Raw genomic sequence first — 21,995 nt, 5'->3', positions numbered from 1 at the left:
ACACCGAATAGCAGCGCCCTTCCCCCCATGGCCGCGGGACCCTGCATGGCCCGGCATGCACGCTAGCAGCGGTGGCCGGGCCGGGCGGGGCTGCGCATGTACTGTGCGCAGGCCCCTGAGCCTGGCGCGCCAAAATGGCTTGGGCTGGCCCTGCTGCTAAGGACCCAGCTGTGCAGGCAGCCGTGCAGAAGTCAAGCTGGCAATACCATACCATGTCGTCCTGATTTCTGTGCTGCTGGTGGTGGTAGCTCTGCCTTCAGAGCTTGGCTCCCAGCCAGTAGCCACCGCTCTCCAGCTGCTCAGCTGGCAGTGCTGCTGCTCGCAGCTGTGCAGAAATAAGCGTAGCCATCCCACAGCCCCCATATAATAACCTTGTGACCCCAGTAGAGCAGGACCCCTACAATTACACCACCATCACATTTGAGTTTTGAATATCTGAAATATTGTAAAAATGGTCCATTTCATTCCTGTGGCTGTGAAATGGACCAAAATGGACAATGAATTTGGTAGGGCCCTTCTGCGCCCCCCCCCCCCCCCCCTTCCCATCATGATCTGCAGATATCCAGCTGGGTGGGAAGACCCTTGTCCTTCTCCATTGGGAGAGATCAACAGAAACTTAACCACCGCCATGTTCTTCCACAGAATCCCTTTCCCCCTTAACAAAAATAAAATAAAAGGATCCAGGTGTTCCCATGACATCTGGACAGTCTGTCCAGCCTTCTTCCTAATTGAATAGGAAATATCCACATGAGGAGCACTCTTCCCCTTTCCCCTGAACCTTATGCACTAGTCCTCCAGTCATGGCCTTGTCATCTCCTATACCACCTGGTAAAGGCAGATGCCGAGGGGAACTGCAGAACCTTTCAGGAAGTGCAGGTTACCTGGCATCCCCAGAGTTGGAGCATTCACCTAATAGGATGGATTCTCTATTATCTAAACACACACTCACTCTTTTGGGATAGACTCCTAAAATGGAAGGGCGCTCGAGAGGGCATCTAGTCCAGTTCCCTGCACTCACTGCAGGACTAAGTATTACCTAGGCCACACCTGACAGGTGTTTCTCCAGCCGTCTTTGAAAAATCTCTGTGATGCAGATTCCACGGCCTCCATAGGTAATTTATTCCAGTGCTTAATCAACCCGATGGGAAGGTTTTTCCTAATGTCCATCCTAAACTTCCCTTGCTGCAATTTAAGTCCATTGTTTCTTGTCGTTTCCTCAGAAGCTAAGAAGAATTTTTTTTTCTCTTCGTTGTAGTAACCTTTTATATACAGGTTGCACCTCTCTAAACTGGAACTCACTGGTTAAGCAACATCCATGGTCCAGAAGGACCACAGATATTCCAGAATCAGAAAGGTGGGTGCTCTGCAGGGGGACGGGCAGGGGTGGAAGCCTGGTACTATGCTGGGGGAGGGGAGGCAAAGTGAGGCTTAGCTGGGCTGGGGGGGCAGGAGCTGGCACATGGCTCAGTTGGGCTGTGGGAGGAGGGTGATTCAGCTGTGCTGTGGGGGGAGGGAGCACAGAGCAGGAGGGGGCTGGCAGCAGGAGGGCCAGAAATGACCTCCCCTGGTCCGAAATCCCTCACTTGGGACCAGTCAGGTCCTAAGAGTGCCAGACCAGGGAGGGTCCATCCTGTATTTGAAAACTCCCCCCTGCATCTTCTCTTCTCCAGAATAACCAAACCCATTTTTTTTTCAATCTTTTCTAATAGCTCATGTTTACTAGATCTTTACTTGTTTCTGTTGCTCTTCTCTGGCTAGTCCTCACCCTCCACAAAGAAAGTGCTCCTGTGACTTCAACTAGGGAAGGCTCATGAATTTGGGGGAGAGAACTTTCACAAGTGATGGAGTTAAGCTACTTCCTCAACAAATGGGAATGAGAACTGATCTCCCACTTTCTGAACTAATGGCAACATTCATCCCTCCGGCTGGGCTTTTTCCCCTAAGTTCTTTGCAAGTACCCACTCACAATGACAGAGCACATTCCCTCGGGCACCATACAAACAAGTCAGCCTATAAATGAATCAAACTATTTCTTCTGTGGCCTATAAATGGCAAAGAGGTGGTAAGAGATGATTATTGTTCTTTCTATTTTAAAATATTTAAGGAGGTCTCAGGGACTGGGTGAGAGAGGCCATGTAAGTTACCTGGATGGATAGAAATGAGCCAATGGAATGGTGGTGGTTGTTTTTTTTTAACTTTTGTTTCTATTGTTGAGGGTACCTGAGATCATTATTGTATCTCTAAAATAAAACAGATGAATTAATCAGATTGCATGTTTATACATCAGATTAAGTAACAGAGCTAATGATCAACAGCACACGCAAAATATATTTTAGAGTAAAGCATGAAGGTCCATAAATGGAAATAGATGGGTTTTGCATAAGCTTTTGTGGGCAAAAGCCCACTTCATTATAGAGTGCATACATCTGACTAAGTGGGTATTTGCCCATTAAAGCTTATGCCCAAATAAATCTGTTAGTCTCTAAGGGTATGTCTAGACTACATTGTTTTTTAAAAAAAAAAATGCCTTTTTTTTTTTCAAAAAACTTCACCTGCATCCACACTGCAATCACGTTCTTTCGAAATTAAATTGAAAGAACACAGGGTTTTTTTTCAACATTGGTAAATCTCAAATTGCAAGGAAGAACATCTTTTTCAAAAGAGCTCTTTCGAAAAAAGATGTGTATTGATGCAGAACAGGGACATTTTTCGAAAGAGGCGGCAATAGAAAAAAGCACAGGTGCCCTGGTGGCCATTCTGTGAATAGCTGTCAAGGCTTTCTTTTGAGAGAGCATCCACGCAGTCTGGACACTTTCTTTCAAAAAACCAGATCGCTTTTTCGATCCTATTTTGAGGTGTGGATGCTCTCTTTCGAAAGAAGCTTGCAGTCTAGATATACCCTAAGGTGCCATAGGACTTCTTGGTTTTGTGAATACAGGCTAGCATGGCTAGCTCTCTGATCTATATGGAAATCGCTTTAAAAAGAAATAAAAGTTTAGGTAGATCCTCCTCAATTGGCAGTCACCCACACTGATTTACACCCTTGGAGAATGTGGCCCAGATATTTTATATAAAGAAACAACAGCTATTTGAAACAATGTGTTAGGAACAATATACGCTCCAATTTTTATCAGTTCATTCAAACTATGGCAGGGATAAAGTTTTCGGAGTTAATGTATAATCTGATGTTTAGCACCTCTCATTGCAGAAGATCAGGCAGGACTAAATGTTGGCTGTACAGTATTTCACTGCTAGCCTGCCTGGTTTACAAAACCATAAACAACTGCCAGGTAAGCGCAGGTGTCTGTGGCTGTTTTGTGCCCCGTAGGTATTAATCGACAAGATGGGTGTGTCTAGAAATCAGATTGAAAGTAAGAGTAAACGTTCCGCCATTGTTTTAATGCAGGCTATGTAAGGTGTTTACAGGAGAGACTGCTCTATTCCATGATAGGACTGCTACGGCTGCATGTAGTAGTTAAATAGAGGAATGATGACTTATTGTTGACTCTGGTACTGAAAGTTGGGATGGGCCGTCTTTCAATTACCAACAACGGCATGAAATGCAGAACAGCCCTGCCGTTTACAAAGCACTGGCAAATCAATGAGGCAAAGAGGTAATGAAGAGAAAGGAGTTCTCTCTTTGAACTTGGAAAAAAAAAAAAAAGACGACAAAGCTGTTGAAATTGCATAAACTGTGTTTAAGGCTACCGTCTTTGGGGCCATGTCTACGCTACGGGGCTTTATCGGAAAAAGGTCTGCAAATTGCACTCCGCAATTTGCATACTTTTTTCCAATCATTTTTTTGGAAGAGGCTTTTCCAAAATTTGGCTTGGCTACACTGAGCCAAATGTTGGGAAAAAACCCTCTTTTGGAAGAGCCCTTCTTCCTGGTGGAATGAGGAATACAGGGCTTCCGAAAGAGCGCATCTGCTCTTTCGCTTAAAAAAAAAAAAAAAAAAAAAGACAGTAGAGCAGACGTATTCCCTGGACACACCGGAGTTTTTCTGGGATACCTTGGGTATCGTGGAAAAACCCTGTAGTCTAGATAACCTGTAATTCTATAGTAGGAACATTGAACTTGTCTTCTTAGAATTAAGCTTCCCAAGTTCGGAGAAACTCTACATTATTGCCCAACTTAGAACAATACTGAAACTTTCAAAGGTGAAATACCTTCTATCTATTCTCATGAATTACAAGAAAACAAACAAAAAAAACCCAACCAAATATAAACACCTTGATCCTGAAAAGTCTTGCTCATGTGAATAACTAAAGCATTGGTCCATGTTTTAGAATCTGTTATATTTATCTTTTTTTCCCCAAGCATCTTCTTTTTAATCCCCCAAGCAATAGTCTGATGTTGCTTTTTTGTGTTACGATTCATTAATAAGCAGATTTCATTCCCAACTCTCACTCTTGTGTAGTAATGGGACTAGTATGTGTTCAGAGGTAAAGTTTTTTTCCTCTTTGGTCCACTTTACGGAACAGAACAACCTTAAAGTGATCTGCCAGGTGGATCAGACATTAGAATTCATTCCCCATGTTGCTACTTCCTTTTGGACTGAGGAGTGCAAAACTGAAGTCCTTGTAAAAATCGCCGCCAAGATTTTCAGTACAGGCTAGTGATTTTGTGGGCTCAACATGAGATGCCTTCTCAAAGGCCTGACCTTCACAGGGGGAGTGCTCGGCTTTTTTTTGAGACCCAGACCCTGTTAAGGGTGCTTTTAGGTGGGTGTTGCAAAATTGAGGCACATTGCTGCCCATCATATTTCTGGATGTTCATGTTTATTTGCTCTGCAAACTCATTGGCTGCTAGGTGCCACAGTCTTGGATCTTACAGACTGGCATGGGGGTGTAATCTTCCCAGCCCAAATCAGAGTCCCCATGAATTTCAGTGAACACATTTCCAGGCATGAAGGAGCAGCAGTTGGTTCTGAAAGGGAAGCAAGAAACTTCCCCCACACCCCCATGGCCAGGCTGAATGCTACACGGAGCCTGAGTGCATTCAGGTTTGATTTACATTTTCTGATGATTTATTCAAGGTCTATTATTCATGTAAATATTTATCAGCCTGAAGCTTTGGGGACACACAGCTCAGGAAAATAAAGCATGTTGTTTTAATTACAGGCCAGAGATATTGTGCATTAGTTATTGTGCAGGCTTTGTGGTCTTATCTTGCCAGTGTCTTTCAAACTAAGCCTTAGTACCAGCAAAACCATGTGACCCTTCCCAACCTAATACTACAATGTGTCTGCAAACGTTTCTGATATTCAGCCTAAATGTTCTCTTTCCTAATTCAGTCCATTTACTCCTATTCATTTCCTAACGCCAACTGTACTATCCTAAATATTTCTTCTTCCTGTTTGATGTTTACTCCAACGTCTGGCGTGTTGTTATATCTCTTCCTTTAAGTCCTTGATTTATCAGACTATAGATGTAGAACTATTTGCACCATAGCTACGTCCTTGCTGTTATAAGGACTAGAGGCCATTTGCAATGACTTCTCTTCCCTTGAGACATGAGCATTCCCAGGACCATCGCTGCTACCCGTCTTACCTGCACTTCTCAACAAATGGCTTGTGGCGGTGAGAATGCTTGGTGAGGGAGGTTAATGGTCTCACAACCTCTTTCACGCAGGTTGCCCCTCTACCCGCATCTGGGGAGACCACTGCCTCCTGACCCCATCACAAAATGGTTTAATTTGGCAGCATAGACAGGACATTAAATGAGAGACATATATGGTGCTTGATGTGCTTGTATTTGGATGGGAGAAAGCACCCAAGGCTGGAATTTTCAAAACTGCCCAGGTTGTTTATGTGCACAAATCCCTGTTGTGTTTTCCAAAGTTTATGAAGTTGTTAAAAACAAAGGCATGCCATTGGATTTCAATATGCCATAAAATGGGAAACCCATTCTATACTGTTGTTTTCAGAATCTTAAATTCAATGGGATTTGGGCACATAGTCATCTTTGAAAATCTTAGCCTCTTTGATTATATGCAATTTCGGCAACTCCTGTACTCCTCATTTTTTGAGGAGTACGGGAGCTGCTGAAAAAGCTCCCCACTGTTGGCAGAAAGGTGGCAGAGCTGCGGCTACACTTTACTTTCACTTTCGACACAGCCTGATCGGCACAGTGTCAGAACATGAGTATGCAAATGATCCTGGGCTCATTTGCACTTCCGAAGTGCTTGATTCTCATCCCTCTCTTGGCAGAGAGATACAGTCTAGACGTAGCCTGAGTTACAAACACCTGACTTAGGAACATACCAACAACTGCTCACCAGCAGCCTCAGTGAGCAGGCAAGAGGCACAGGTGAGCAGCAAAGTGTTGCCAGCGATTGGAGAAAAGTGTCACTTTGAAGGGGAAACTGTCACTTCTGTCCAGCTGCTGGCTGCACAGCCACCCCCCCTCCTCCTCTGGAGTCCTCCAGCCCCTGCTCAGACCACTCACCGCCTCTTGGAGAACGGGGCTTGGTGCAGCCCATGGAGGAAGGGGGCAGCGGGAGGATGGGGCTGGTCACAGGAGCCAGTGCAATAACTGCAGGAGAGTGGGTGGCGGCCAAGGGTTACCCACAATTCCCTTTCAGAATCTCCACTTACCTCCTTATCCTCCTCTCATTAAACCTCCCTTTCCTCAAGACCAGCATTCAAGATTAAATAAACTCTTTCTACAGATTTTCATTGGACATGTAGAGTATTTCAGCTACATTATGGGTTAAATAGGTTCCCAGGCTAACCCACAAAACGTATCTATCATTTATAACATTGTCTCTATGGGAAAATGCATTCCGAGTTCCAAAACAACTGACTTACAAATGATCTTTTGGAACACAACCTGTTTGTAAGCTGGGGACTTCCTGTACTGTGTATTAGCTAGAGATGGTTGACTTTTCTTTTTACCTAGCAGAAAATTTTGATGTTTCAACATATATATTTCAGGAAAGCACAGACTTTTTTGGGGGAAAATGTTAATTTTATCAAAAAACCAATTTTCTATTTTTTTTTAAAAAAAAAAAGAAGTTTTAATGGAAAATATTTGACCACCTGAGGTTTTTCTTGCTTCCACATGCTTTCTTCATTTGCTGGCTTCTATGGAGAGAAACTCCCCATGAGCTTCCTGAACTTGGACCTTTTCTAGCTGCCGTGTCTGTGCCAGAGACCAGAAAACTTTGATCTGGTGTTCTGAATGTCACATGCCTGCTCCTTTTCAGCTAGCGTTCGTAGTTGTCAAGGACCAAGGCCTCATGCATGCATCCAGATACCTAGGTACAAGTGTATGTTATGCTGTGGATACCTCTGCAGTAAGAACTGGACTGAGATCACCATATTACTCCCCGAGAGACACCAAATAGTCGTGAGATGGTAATCATAACTTTTTTGGCCACGATTAGTGGGCCAGGATTTCATTTGGTAATTGAAAGATGAGTGTATCCTATTACCAGGTTATGGAGACATCCGCTTCCTTATACTGGGACAAAACTATTGAATACACAGATGTTATCCCAACGAGCCTATTTTGTGATCTTTGTTGAGGTCCTAAATGTTATGACTTAATAAGCTTCATAAGGTATTTGAGCATTGAGCATTCTGATCCCGCAGGCATCTTTGAAACTATCAGCTCAATGTGATTGCTGGATCTCTGGCACTGAATAAAGAGCCCTCTGGTTATTAGACGATAGGTTCATGTTGTACACGTAATATGTATTTTACAAATTATTAATGTAGTTTTGGCAAAACTCACCATTGAGTTAGCTGTTGGGCCCTCGCATTCAGCACTTCCTATGGTTTCTTCAGGATATGCTATGAGAGGGCTTACATGTTCTAGGATCTGGTGCCATGTTATGTGCGTATTAAACCCTTTGCAAGATCTATATTGCTCTTGAGTGAAACTAAAAATAATATAGGCCTCAGGCCTTCGTTCAGTCTGCTTAACCTCCACTGTTGTGTGTGGTGTTGTTTTTTTAGCTACCCAGTCCCTTTCCCATGGCGACTGCTCCATGCTGACTTATACCAACTGGCTGTGGTCTTGTTCTCATTCTCAGTTGACTCATTTGGGCACAATAGGCTGAGCCAGAGGAGATCTCCCTTGTGCGATGTGACTCAGTGCCCACTGCTTGGATGTTGAAGTAGGCCAGTAAGCTCACGCAAGGGCAAATGCTGCCGCTCTGGACTCAACTTCTCCGCAGTTTTCTCACCTGAGGTGGTGACCTGCAGTCATAGGCTGGTTGTGATCCAGCTGGATTGGTGCAATCTATTTACTGTGTGCGTCTGATGCTGCTCCTTTTCAGTGTGAATACCCAAGAGGATGATGTGCATGGGAGATGAGTGGAGGTGCATGGGGGGGAGGTGGGCATAATGGGGCAAAGGGGAAACCATTTGGAGCTGAAATGACCTTTGTAAATGTCCTTCCATCCCCTTTGTTGCTTTGAGCAGAGATGCCGTGTGTGGTGCAAAGGCGTATTTAACCAAAAGCTCTGTTCTTTCCACAGTGGGCAAGCCTCACAAGTGTAACTACTGCGGCCGGAGCTACAAGCAGCGCAGCTCTCTGGAGGAACACAAGGAACGCTGCCACAACTATCTTCAGAATGTCAGTATGGAGGCTGCCGGGCAGGTCATGAGTCACCATGGTGGGTGGAAAGGATGTTAAGGAGCCTCCGGTACCTCGGAGTGACTGCTGTACTTATTTCAATGTTGGATGTTGGGGGGCGGGGGGGAGAGAGGAGTTTCCTCTCATGTTTCTTTAAATAACTTCATTCTTCAAACAGTTGCATTCCAATATTTTTAAGGAAGACAGAAAGCATGAAATCCTAGACTCACTAAAGTCAACAACACAACTCCCCTTGACTTTGGAGACGCCAGGATTTCTCTGTGTGTGTGTGTGTGTGTGTGTGTGTGTGTGTGTGTGTGTGAGAGAGAGAGAGAGAGAGAGAGAGAGAGAGATATGTGTGTGTGTGTGTGTGTGTGTGTGTGTGAGATGTGTATATAAAAAATCAACCCTGCAAAATGATCATGGAAAAATTGATTTGACCAAGCATACAAGGTGTTATTTGCCTATCTTTTAGCATAACTGATTATGTAACAAATTAAAAATATTGTCTTTGAAAAAGTAATGCTTCCCCATTGCAAGTAAGAGTGTAGAATTTGGCAAGATTGGTAAATATAATCTCTATATAATGTGTATATGTAAATATGTTTACATAATAAGCATGCTGTCTATGTAAATAGTATATTGAAAAAGATTGTTGAGGCTTTTTGTGTTGTATAAAGAGCTTGCAGAAGAATCTATTAAAAGCAGGCTTTGAGAATATATTTTTTCTTCAGTTATAAAGAAGTGGAGTGAAAATTGTTAAAAAAACCAATGTTTTCATACTCAAAATTTGGTTTTTTAGTTTTAGTTTTTGAAATGGAATATTTTATTTTAAATTTTTTCATGAAATGGCGTACTCTCTTTAAAATATTGTATTTATTTTTGTAGTTATTGGGCAAAATTTTTTCAAAATTATTATTTTTTAAAATTTTTTGTTGAGATAAATCCTATAAGGTGACAAAAGTAACCAGTCAAAAACTGCATTGCTGCAAAATGAAGAAAGTGAAGGAAATTAATAGCAGACTGCTTTTTTTTTCTTTCTGTTTTGGTTTTTTGGTTTTTTTTCTACCACATAACTTTTCCTTGGTCATTTTAGTCACATGGTGGGATTTTTATTTACTTTGAAATATTCTTTAGTTTTTATAAAATGTATAATAAGTCAAGAACCAAAAAAAAAAAAAAATCAGTTCAAATGATTAATTCCTGATAGAAAATTTTGGTGAAAAAAAATCATGAGCATTTTTTTAAAATGGTTGATTTTTTTAAAGAAATATTCTTTTTGCAAAAAAGTTGCATTGGAAAACTTTTGGCTTCTGTGTTGAGTAATTTCAATCATACTCCACTATAAAAGCCCTGGAGAAGAAAATAAGCATTTAAAAATCTGCTTCAGAAAGGTTAATGATTTGTGACTAGACATTTTAGGACTGATACATAATGCTCTTAAAAGTCTATAGAAAAACTCCAACTGATTTCAGTGGACTTTGGGTTAAGGATTGTTTGTCCCCTGACTTTCAGACATACATTTGGACTAATGGTGCTTAGTTGGAAGCTAGGAACTGACCTGTGTACACCATTCCCAAGAAAACTCTTAGGGTGCATCTACACAGCACAGTTATTTTGAAATAACAGTGTGAGCGTCTACACAGCAATTCTGTAATTTCTAAATTCATTCGAAATCATAGACGGCTTATTCTGACTTCTGTAAACCTCATTCCATGAGGAATAATACCTCTTCTGAAATTTCAAAATAGCTGTAGTATGGACACTTTGCTGCTGCTATTTCAAAATAGCTCCTCCCCGGTGCCATTCAAACTAATTTCTCCTCAGTGCCCCCTCTGGTTGTAAATCAAGGAAGCACATCCACATTAGGGAAGCCTGTCTCGGACTAATTTTGAGGCTTCCCTGTAGTATAGACGTGCTATTTTGAAATAAGCTATCTCGAAGTATTTCTTCCGGAATAGCTTATTTCAAAATAGTGGTAGAAATGTAGCCGTGTTAGTCTGGTGCAGCTGAAACAAAAAACAGGACTGTGTAGCACTTTAAAGACTAACAAAGTGGTTTAATAGGTGATGAGTTTTCGTGGGCCAGACCCACTTCCTCAGATCAAATAGTGGAAGAAATTTGTCACAACCATATATACCAAAGGATACAATTAAAAAAGGATACAATTTTAAAAAAGGATACAGTTCCATATGTGTTCATTTTTTTAAATTGTATCCATTGGTATATATGGTTGTGACAATTTTGTTCCACTATTTGATCTGAGGAAGTGGGTCTGGCCCACAAAAGCTCATCACCTATTAAACCATCTTGTTAGTCTTTAAAGTGCTACACAGTCCTGTTTTTTATTTCAAAATAAGCATGCAGTGTAGCTGTACCCTTAGACTCCGAACCCTACAAAGGCCCACAACACTTGTGACTTCATTGGGACTTCTATCCGGGTTGAACATTAAGTAGGTGTGTAGTTCTTTTGAGAGGTGTGTCCTTGTTGAGCTTTCTCCATGAAATGTAGTTATGAAAGCTTAAAGTCCTTCAGGGATTGTGTTGTGGGAGATCGCTTCAGATTCTCAAAAGCACAAGTGTTGAGACAGTTTTAACTTTGCTTGGAAGAACAGTATCTGGACTACTTAAAGAATGATACATGGACTAGAAGGGACAAGTTCTTAGCCTTTTCTACACAGAAGTTTCACTGATTAACTTGTCAGTTTTACAACCAGTTTAAATTAGACCTGTCCAAATCCCTGTCTGAATACTCTTAGGCTTGTCTATACTACTGCTCAAGTTGATGCAAGTTATGTTGTTCAGGGTTGTGAACCAACCACCGCCCGAGTGACATAACTTACATCCACTTAAACCAGTGTCTCACTGAGGTGGAGTAATGATGTCAACAAGAGTCTTCTCCCATCAATGTAATGTGTCGTCACCAGACACACTATCTTGACACTGATTTAACACGGTGGTGAAGACAAGCTTAGTTTGGTTTAGTTTAGTTTAAACCTGTTCTTAATCAGTTCAAACTGATTTGTAAGGGTCTGCAGTGCCCACCCCACTGGGTGGCTGACCACATTTTGCTTTAGGAGAGGTGAGGAGGAGCAGGGAAAGCGAGCTCTTTGAATCCACAGCTGCACCCAACCATGACCAAAATCTGGCCTACCCATGTGCCTACCAGCGAAAGAGGGGATGTAATCACTGATCTATAAAAAAGACTGCAGCAATTCACCTCCTCTCCAGAGCACACGGGAAACCAAAAAGGATTTGTGACTGACTGTGACACAATTCCTTTTCACAGCCTCCCCGGGCGCTGGAAAGTTAGTCTGCCCCAAAGAATGTACTGTGCAAATGTAGCGTTGACAGGCAGAACTAGAGAGGCTGGAAATGGATGACAGGGGAGGGGTCACTTGACAATTCCCTGTTCTGTTCATTTCCTCTGGGGCACCTGGCATTGGCTGCTGTCGGAAGACAGGATCCTGGGCTAGATGGACCTTTGGTCTGGCCGTTCTGATGTTCAAACCTGGGCCCTCTGGAGTTGAGTGCACGAGCTTCTACAGTTTGAGCTAAAAGTAGCTGGCTCTCAGCTAAGGCAGTAGAGCCAAACTCATTCTCTCTGTATAAATGGTCTCAGTGCCACTACATGGGACAGTGAACCACACCTAGCAGGTGTGTAGGTTACACAAAAATAGGCATGTATTTTCTTCTGTCCCTTGCCACACTATATACTTCAGGATCGGAATTATTACAAGCTCACGGCTTTGGAGTATTAGATATCTTGGAATTATTTGGGCCTTACCTTAAACTTGAGTTTTCCAATATATTTGTAACTGTTTTCTCATTTACCATGCTTCTGAAGGCACATCGTGTGTGGGACTAAATTTGTGAAGCCCCCAGTACATTTCTTATCTTGTATTACCAGAATGAGCCATGATACATTTGCCTGGGTCTATGAGACCACTGCGGTTAACTGACTTTTGCCTACAATTACAAGTGATCGTCTAGGGCAGGCCTGCAATGAACTAAGACATAGAATCATGGAACACTAGAACTGGAAGGGACCTTGAGAGGTCATCAAGTTCAGTCCTCTGTCCTCATGGCAGGATCAAGCACCATCTAGATCATCCCTGATAGATGTCTATCTAACCTGCTCTTAAATGGCTCTAGTGATGGAGATTCCACAACCTCCCTAGGCAATTTATTCCAGTGTTTCACCACCCTGACAGGAAGCTTTTCCTAATGTCTAACCTAAACCTTCCCTGCTGCACTGTTCTATAAAAAGATGGGGCTGAAGGTTTTCTGGTCTCCACCAGTGTCTTTCTGTGAAAGGAAGGGAGTCCAGCTTTTTGTGCTGGGACTTGTGCATCTCTGCCAACAATTAACCATGTTTTGTGCTGGGGGAGGAGTTCTACTTAGTTGGGGGCACCCCCTGGAGGGATGTCGATCCATTCTGCTCAATGTGGTCCTTTCTGAATTCATTCAGGTACTCCATTCATTCTCACAACAGCTCTGTGAGACGAGTAAGTATCGTTGTCTCTGTTGTGCAGATAGATTGACCGAACCCCCCCTTGTGGCTTTAGTTCGGTGATTATCAGAGTGGGGGTTAAAAATGCACATGTTTCTGGCTCCGAGTGCCTTGCTTAGTCCTCTAGCGCATAGCCTCTCATGCTATGACCTTATGGCTAAAAGCCCTGCAACAAGCAAAGCAGATAGCTCACTTGTAGACAGCTTGCCAAAAGAAAGTTGCCATCATCTTATTGTGGCAGGCAATGCCAGCCTTCCCAGATGAAAAATAGGTCTGGGGACCTGCAGCTGGGTCCCAGACCTGTGTGAGTATAATGGAGACCAGGGCTGGATGTGTAGTGATCATGAATAATCCATGATCTTCAAGACAAGTCAGAGGCAAACTTTCAAGCCCAACTACGCATTCACACCAGCTTAGAGATTCTAGCTGACCTTCCCAGAAATAAAGGCTTAAGAGGGTTGGTTTTTTTGTTGTTTTTTTTTAAATATGCTCTTAGTTTGCTGATTTAGGTTCCCAAAAACAACGAGGAGAGGGAGTCTAGTTCTGGGCTCTGTGACACCCTCCTCCCCCAAATCTGCTTGGCATATTAACAGATTATGGCCTTTTATTCTGACATAATTGAGTAGAATTTGGATTCAATGCTGACCCAAGGAATCCTTTCCTGTCCTAATTGTAATGTCAACTGAGCAAAGGAGTCTGAGGGTTGAGAATATCAGCTGGTGTAAATTAGCATAGCTTTACTATTTCAAGTAACCTGCCGGGACTAAATACGGCCTGGGTGACACTTTTTACTTTTGTTTTGCACCCTTCTTGGTTGCTTGAGTTAGAGACAGACTCTCATGACGTGTGGGATTTAGTACAACTAAAAAAGAAAAATCCCACCCCAAACTAAAAATAGTTATGAGTCCAGCCTTTCAACTACAGCCCCATTGGTTTCAGGGAAATGGAGGCTCTGACTCAGTGTTCCTGTACTCTTGTCACACTGAAGACTGCCTAGGTCTGCGTACCGAAAGGATGGGCTCACGTGAATTTTCCCATTACATCTAACATCCTCCCTTGCAAATGTTGGAGGAAACTCAACGTCTTAACTTAGGCTCCAGTATAGGAAAGTACTAAAGTGCCTGCTTAAGTCATTAGACTGCAGGTTGAACCTCTATAGTCCAGCACTCTGGAATGAGTCTGGAATGAGACTAGTTAGCTGGATGTCCACTTGCCATGAGCGTGGGCAAGTTCCCTGTGGTCCCATAAAGTTTGTTTACAGCCACCAGACCTAGCTCTCAGTTTTCTGTGTTATTATTTAGCTCTAACTTACCCCTAAATATCTTCTAAGTGCCCAGTAAGTAGTGCCAGTGTTGGTAATGCTGCTAGCAATATTGACCTCCCATGGTCTGGAAAATTCACTGGTTGGGAACTGGTCGGGTCTAGAGGGTGCTGGACTAGAGAGATTCAGTCTGTGTTAGAAAATTACTTAAATGCATCCTTTGCAGTACTTTGCCTTTGTCAAATAGAGATGCTTTGCAGAACTTGGGTCTTAGTTGTGAGCATGTGTTATCTATCTTGATTGTTTGGGGTGTTTTTTTTTCTAGTTTATAATGCTGATATTCATCAGTGACTTACGTGGACTTTGGTTTTTGGCTTTTCCTTAGGTATTGATTTTTTCCCCCATAAAATTAAAAGGAAATCAAAACGGTGCCTTGTGTTACAGCCTACAGGAAATAGGCATCTGATTACCCTCCTGTCAGTTATTTCTTAATGTGTATAATACATTCCTTATAAATCTTATAATAGATCTCGATCGAACATTTCCAGTGATATGATGTTCAGTATAGCTCGTCAGCTTTCCACGGTAGCAATTCCTAATCAGTCTAATCTTGATTTTGCTGTGGCTCAACAAATTAAGAAATTGGATTTTGTTGTTGCTTTTTCTGAAATTTACCTAACCAATGCTTTTTGGCAATTTATCGTCACTGTAATGTAAATATTGGAGTCCGACACAGTAATGTTTCGGCTTGGAAGGTCCAACGTTCTATTCTCATATTGACCCAGATAATAGCCACCCCGTTAAGTGTGGAGCAACCCTCTCTTACTATCAGGTTCAGAAATATGAAGGAAGGTACTCTATTGACTGTGATACTCCACAGAGGAGTCCAAGCAAAATTCTTGCCTAACTTATTGGTTGGAGGATATATCTGTAAACACTCCTCACTTTCCATAGAGGCAAGTAGTCCAAGTTACGTATTGGTCAAATTCCACCTAGGGAATTTCACATACCTTTGGTCAAGACAGGGGTGTTGTCGTGTTTTTAGCTAATATTTAATCTTTATATGAATCATCAAGGAATAGGGTGACTCTGGGACTCGATCCAATTACTGTTAAAGTCCATGAAGTCCTTCAAGCCTATGGAGATGCAGTCCTATATAATGCAGAGTGCCCCCGTTTACATGGAGCTTTACACAGATCTCAGCATTTTCCCCCACGAGACACTCTTGTGCAATGGATAGCAGGGGCAGACAGTCAAAGTACAAAGAGCAGCTAGACACACAGTCCCCTTTGAAAATCAATGGGATCTAGTCTCCCTACTGCCATTTGTGTCTTTGAAAATCTCCCACTGCTTTCAATGCATACCCAGATAGGCCTATTATAGATTTTCATTGGAGCAGCCCAAGCTACCTACCCCAAATCTGGTCCATTGTCCAGTCTGAACCCTTGAAGTCTGCACTGGATATTCATTAGGTCACTTGCATACCACGCACCATATCTGTAAATGCTGGTTTCAGTCTGTATTGGTGCTGTTTCCCTTTCCTTTATTTTCATGGGTGCCAGAAGGATTCCCTTGTAAATGAGAAAGTATGGTGGTTCTCTGTGGGTGCATCCTGTACACACAAAAAGGCAGCAGAGTAAATCATTTTACAACGTATGCTGGATTCTAATCCTCAAGGAATTCCATTTTCCTTAGCAACTCAAGCACAAATGCCACCATAGAAATAAATTGTTTGTGCTCTCTTAATGTGTATGGGTTGAGAAGTTCACCAGAACAGATATTTTATTTTGTAAATGCCTGGTATCTGTTCTTCCTTTGTAGGAGGCAAAAGCAATACTTTTATCATCTCATTTCTAATGTGTATTGTGCTACCAAATTGACGCATGTTGCAGAACAGGAGATTCATTAGCGCTGATGTGAGTGGGTTATCGGAGTAATGCAGGTCTGAATCAGACCCAGTCCTGAAATCTCCATACAGATTACACTCATGCGTGGGGAGCACATGGTATAGTCTTTGAAACAGAGTCTTAGGGAAGTTACCGTTGTGTGTGCGGGGGAAAAAAAGAAGGGAACAATAAATGATGTAGGGGCCAACCCTGCTCTCTTTATTCGGGCAAAAGTTCCTTTTCAGCTCAGAGAGCGTGTCTCCTAAGGAGAACAAGTGTGGACCCCTCAGCACATACAGATGAGAGCAGTTGTTTGCTCTGCTATTCCAGAAATGCGTTTTAGTTTGCCAGCCAAAAATTGTTAAGTATAGATCATAATCATAGAGCGACTCCCCTCCAACTAGCAGAAAGACACTGATGGTTGAACTGTTCAAACCAAGCTACCTTCTGTGGGTGAATCAGAGACAATTAGTCTATTTATTAGATTCAGTGCTGTGGAAGAATGCAAACCACTAGAACTGCCTTTCGTCATGCATCAGTTCTTCAGCCTACAAAGTATTACTTGGGTATGAGGCAAGTCGTCAGACTTGTATTAGCTAAGCACATAAAAACGGGTACCAGAGATTCACTGACTTAGCAGGTGGTTGGTGGAATTCTTGCTGTGGATGTGATTCTGAGGCTTGCTGCTTGTTTCCAGAATCAGACCAGGTATTGGACAGAGGGTGAAATAAGCAATTATAGATGATGTAATTAATTTCTCCTTTTTGTTTCAAAGACAGTTGAAAAGACTTACATATTCCTCCTTCCTGTAAACAGTTCCTGTTACCTCCACAGGGAGGTTATTCAGAAGTAGGGCGGTTGTCCGCTGGTCACAAAGGGTGGGTAGATGTCCTCCAGACAATCTTGTCATTCATTCATGACTGAGGCTATAAAAATATGTGAGAGCCTCTGGTATGTGCCATTCATCTAAACGGGACTCTAGGAGATGGTGATCCTATAAACGAGATGCATTATGGCTGAAAGATAGCCGTCTCCTGCATGGAACAAGGAAATCTACAATAACATCCACATTTTCAAAAGAGGACTTGGAGTTTGTGAGCCTCCATTTTTGAGAGCTCCATCTCCATTGCCATGAGCTCCCACAAATGTAAGCACTCAAAATCAGAGACCCACATTTGAAAATGGGGCTCTCGCGGCTGAAATGTGAATGCTGTTTCCTTGCCAATTGTACACCTGCGGCTTGTTTCACTGGTATGTTAATATGCATTTGTTCAAGATAGTCTACAGGGCTCAAAATGGTTCGTGCCAGCTCATAAGTGTAGCCAGACCTGTCTGATGTGACCTTTTTGGTTTTATGTAGTACCTCCTATGGAAGATTGTAAGGAGCAAGAGCCTGGGATGGACAACAATATTTCTCTGGTGCCTTTTGAGAGACCTGCTGTTATAGAGAAGCTGACAAGCAACCTGGGAAAGCGTAAAAGCTCCACCCCACAGAAGTTTGTGGGTAAGCTTGAAGAGAGCATTTTTATTATTCCTAGTGAGTAGGAATAGGTTACATGTTAAGAACAGTCAGAAGATCAAAGGGGAAAAACTGCACTCTTGGAGTTGAGCATGATTGGGGAGGTGGGAAGGGGGAAACGACTGAAAGATGATTCAATCCAAGTAGAAAACGACCTAAAAGTAATTTGAACGTGACTAAATTGCAGTTTTGTCAATCCTAAAAGTCATGAGTCTTGCACCTGGCCCCTAAAATCTGGAGATTTAAAAATACACAGTTTGGGTCTTTTTCTTTACTTTTGGGTGTTTGAGACTTTAGGATGCATTTTGGGTCACGTTTTCAAACGTTTCTGTGTCCTCATGAGGGCTAGAAGCCTACTTGGTAATTAAAGCTGAGATTTTCCTGTAATCCCCTGACTCCAGGAGCTGCCAGCTAAACAACAAAGCTCAAGTAACTCACGACTTGTGAGTCAAGCAGTGAGAATTGGCACTAGTGAAATTGCCTCCCTGATACGCACGTGTGATTTGTTGGACTCCTTTCAATAAAAGCTGTCGCCTGTTTATTGGCGCTGCCATTTTTCTGAGAAACGGTGGAGAGGGTGGCAAGTTAGCGCCTGTGTTGAAACCTGGTTCTTAGCCAAATCCATCTGTGGGAGGAAAAGAACCATATTGGATGATCTTAATTGTACCTTATTGTTTCTCTCTCCTGGAAGTTCCACACGAGTTTTAAGAAAGCGACGTTTAATCTCTTTTGCAGGTTTTCTCTTTTTTCCAGCACATTTACCATGGCCTCACTTTTGGTCCCTGTTCTACCAAATTAAATACTTTTCAGTACATGCAGGACGACCTTACCATGGTTCTCGTGCTCATAGTAATGTTTCCTGCAAATGGAGCACTTCTTCATCACAGCAGAGTGCTATTTAGGAGAAGGTCATGTAAGCCTATGCTTGACTTTTCCCATACTGCATCTATCAGACCTTTTCTGCACTTTGTGGTCATCAGTCTCTGAGAAGCCTAGGTTATGGACCACAATGCATGCACGCTGGCTGAAATTTCAGAAGGAAGGGAAGTGGTATACTGCAAATGTGCTAGTAATTGCTGAGAGAGAGAGAGAGAGAGAGAGAGATGGGTTGTGCCCAGCTTTGAGGCACAGACGTTCTTGAGAAATTGTTGAAACAGTGGAGGTGAGGGTAGCTAGAACTGTCTTTAACAACACGGGAACAAGGGGGTTGCCAATGGAATTAAAAACAGCAAATTTAAGACCAGTGAAAGGAAACACTCTTTCAACATAATGCACAATTGGATGGTAAAATTCATTGCCACATGAGGTCAATAATGCTACGAACTAATCAGGGTTCAAAAGAGGACTGGGCACATGTAAGCTTTATGCTAATATCTAGCATAGTTATAATAAGGATGACAGAATGCAAAGAGTTGCAGAAGAGAGAAAAATGCTCATGCTTCAGAGCATCCCGCTATAGTTCAAGGGGGTTGGGAAGAAACTTGTGTTGTGGTCAGCTTATTCATAATTGCCTATGCAGGGTTTCTTGCACCTGCCTCTGAAGCATCTGGTACTGAGACCGCATAGTGGAGCATGGGCCTCATCCAGTTTTGCAGTTTCTGTGTTCTTGATCTGGCTATAAATGTGTGGTTTGTTTGGCAATGCACAATACGATAACAGAGGGGGATACCGCATCATCTTTCAGTTAATATAGAGTGAGAATAACTAGAATGGAAGATCCATAAGAATGGCCATACTGGGTTAGACCAAAAGTCCATCTAGCCCAATATCCTGTCTTCTGACAGTGGCCAATGCTAAGTGCCCCCAGAGAGAATGAGCAGAACAGGGAATCATCAAGCAATCCCTCCTCTGTCACCCATTCCCAGCATCGGAAAGAGGCTGGGGACACCATTCTTACTCATACTGGCTAATAGCCATTGATGGACCTATCTTCCATGAATCTATTTAGCTCTTTTTTGAACCCTGTTAAAGTCCTGGCCTTCACAACATCCTGTGGCAAGGAGTTCCACAGGTTAACTATGCATTGTGTCAAGTAGCATTTCCTTTGTTTGTTTTAAACCTGCTGCCCCATAATCCTAACTTGATAAATCTGACAAATTACTTTTGAACACTTCTTTGACCAAGAAGAAATTGATTTTAAAAAAGAAAGCCACGTGAACAGGTGTCGAAGTGGGCGGCAAATATTTCTTTTGTCTGGTGTGGCACATATGGTGAATTGAAAATGTATGGTCCCTGTGCATTTTAGCATGATTGTAGGTCAGGTTCCATTTTAAAAACTCAGCCCAAGATCTTTGCCGTTATGGTGAAACATTCCAGTTCATAACTGAAGGAACAGAGCAATGCAGCAACTTGAGTGCATGGTCTGTGTCCGGTGGAGTTATTAAATGGGGCACGTGAAAGGAACAAAGGCTTGTACGCATCATTTTAAGAGAAGAAAATGGCATTGGGGATGTAAAATCCTGTTTAATCAGTTAACTGGATAAGCATTGTGTTTAGCCGTTAACCACTTAAATGAAGGTGGGCGGAGAAGAGGGGTCACTCCAGTCTAGCTGGGGCACTGAAGGCAGGCTGGAGCAGGGGCTATTCTGGCAGGGCTACAACATCCCTGCCTGCAATGCACTGCTCCAGCCGGGGTCCACCGCAGGTGGGGGCTGCTCGGGCCTAGGTGGAGGCAAGCACCGCCGGTTAACCATTCACTTCCCTAAATGGCATGGAATAAACTTACAGGTGACTGAAAATCAAGTGTGGTTATCCTGAAGTTTCTTTCGGGAGAGTTAAGACTCTGCCTATATTTGTGTCTTTTGTTGGCATATTTGCTTTTTTTACCCCAAGCAAATTTGCCAACATTTTAAAAAGAAGTTTGAGGGCTTTAAGTTCCTGGACAGATGAAATAGTGACTTCCTGTTTTTTTTTTCTCGTGTTGAGAATATGTACATCTCAGTTGGGTGATGGAATGGCAAGAGAATGAAAATTAGTGAAATGTTGATGATAAAAACCACTATCCAGCGACTTTAAAACATAACAACAAAATGAGTAGTCTTGTGGCACCTTAGAGATGAACAAAAATAGTCCTATATATTTTTGTTAGTCTCTAAGGGTGCTTCTACACTGAGCTATGCCAATTGCGTAGCTTATTTAAAGTTAATTTCAAAATGGAGCGCTATTCCAAAATGTCCCGTACTCCTTGTGGAACAAGGTTTACAGGGATGTCGGAATAGAGAGCCAGTTATATTTTGAAATAACGGGCTTGCTCAAAAGACGCGAAATAGCTGTTTCAGAATTCTATCCTGAAATAGAGCTGAAGTGTAGACATAGCCTAAGGTGCTACAGGGTTACTTGTTTTGTTGTTTTTTTAAGTTGCAGACTAACACAGCTACGCCTCTGAGACTTTAAAACATAACTTTAACTTTTCAACTAAAAAAACAGAACAAGACTTTTTTTAAGAGTAGTAAATTGACCTTCCCGTTTACATAACATCATGAAATAATATAATTGGAAAAGACATGGGGCAAGAGTATGTCTAGGTATAAGTAGAACTAACACTGTTCATATTAGTAGAGATGAACTTTGTCAGAATTGAATTTGACCCGTAATTAGCATGATTCACTACTATGTTGTTCCTTTTTTACACTTCACTGTTTTAGCAGGGCTATGCATGACTACATTTGGAGTCCCACATTGGTAAATCATACCTTATAGACGTATGTCCATGAAAGTAATATTAGTTTAGCTTCTGCTGTGGGTAAACTGAGCTAAGACACATGATTTCTGTTATATTTATACTGAGGTGCCTCTTTTATCCTGAATAACTGTGAAATGCAAAATTCACCCCCAACCTAAGACCCGTGCGTTCAGCTCAGCCTCCCACTTGCATCTGCTATGGCAGTGAATGGGCAGAGGCAACCCTTCCCACCCTGTCACCACCTCTACAGGCCACTGCATCAGCACTCTTGGGGGACTGCTCATTTGTTCGGTCCCTATATGGCCATAGGTGACAGCCCCACGGTGAGATGCAAGCCATGTTGGGTGTCTCATGCTGGTGCCTCTGCACCATGGCAGATTTAATCTTACACTGAAAAAGAAAACCCCTTTTGGGGGCCTGTTAGTCAGGTGGTATAAATGTGTGTAGCTCCATTGAAATCATGGGCTTGCATTGTTTTCCCTTAGCCGAGGAGCTGGTCCCCTATTTCCTCTTTTGGGGCACAGAGAACATCATCCGTCAGTTTCCAGC

General features: G+C 42.5%; 1 protein-coding gene across 8 annotated transcripts in view; it reads left to right on the top strand.

The window, feature by feature from the left end:
* Positions 1 to 21,995, top strand: part of IKZF2 (IKAROS family zinc finger 2) — a 140,319-nt gene that overhangs the window by 104,872 nt on the left and 13,452 nt on the right. For 7 of the 8 annotated variants that reach the window (XM_075933947.2, XM_075933946.2, XM_075933945.2 and 4 more), the window contains 2 exons: positions 8,488 to 8,625; positions 17,606 to 17,749. In XM_075933947.2, coding sequence (XP_075790062.1) covers positions 8,488 to 8,625; positions 17,606 to 17,749 — 282 coding nt within the window. The remainder of the gene's footprint in view (positions 1 to 8,487; positions 8,626 to 17,605; positions 17,750 to 21,995) is intronic. The other variant, XM_075933949.2, reaches the window with a different exon arrangement.

The sequence above is a fragment of the Pelodiscus sinensis genome, chromosome 7, assembly GCF_052426305.1.
Source record: "Pelodiscus sinensis isolate ZL-2025 chromosome 7, ASM5242630v1, whole genome shotgun sequence".
Taxonomy (NCBI): domain Eukaryota; kingdom Metazoa; phylum Chordata; order Testudines; family Trionychidae; genus Pelodiscus; species Pelodiscus sinensis.
The sequence above is the reverse complement of the archived record's forward strand: the minus strand, read 5'-3'. Positions and strand labels throughout refer to the sequence as shown.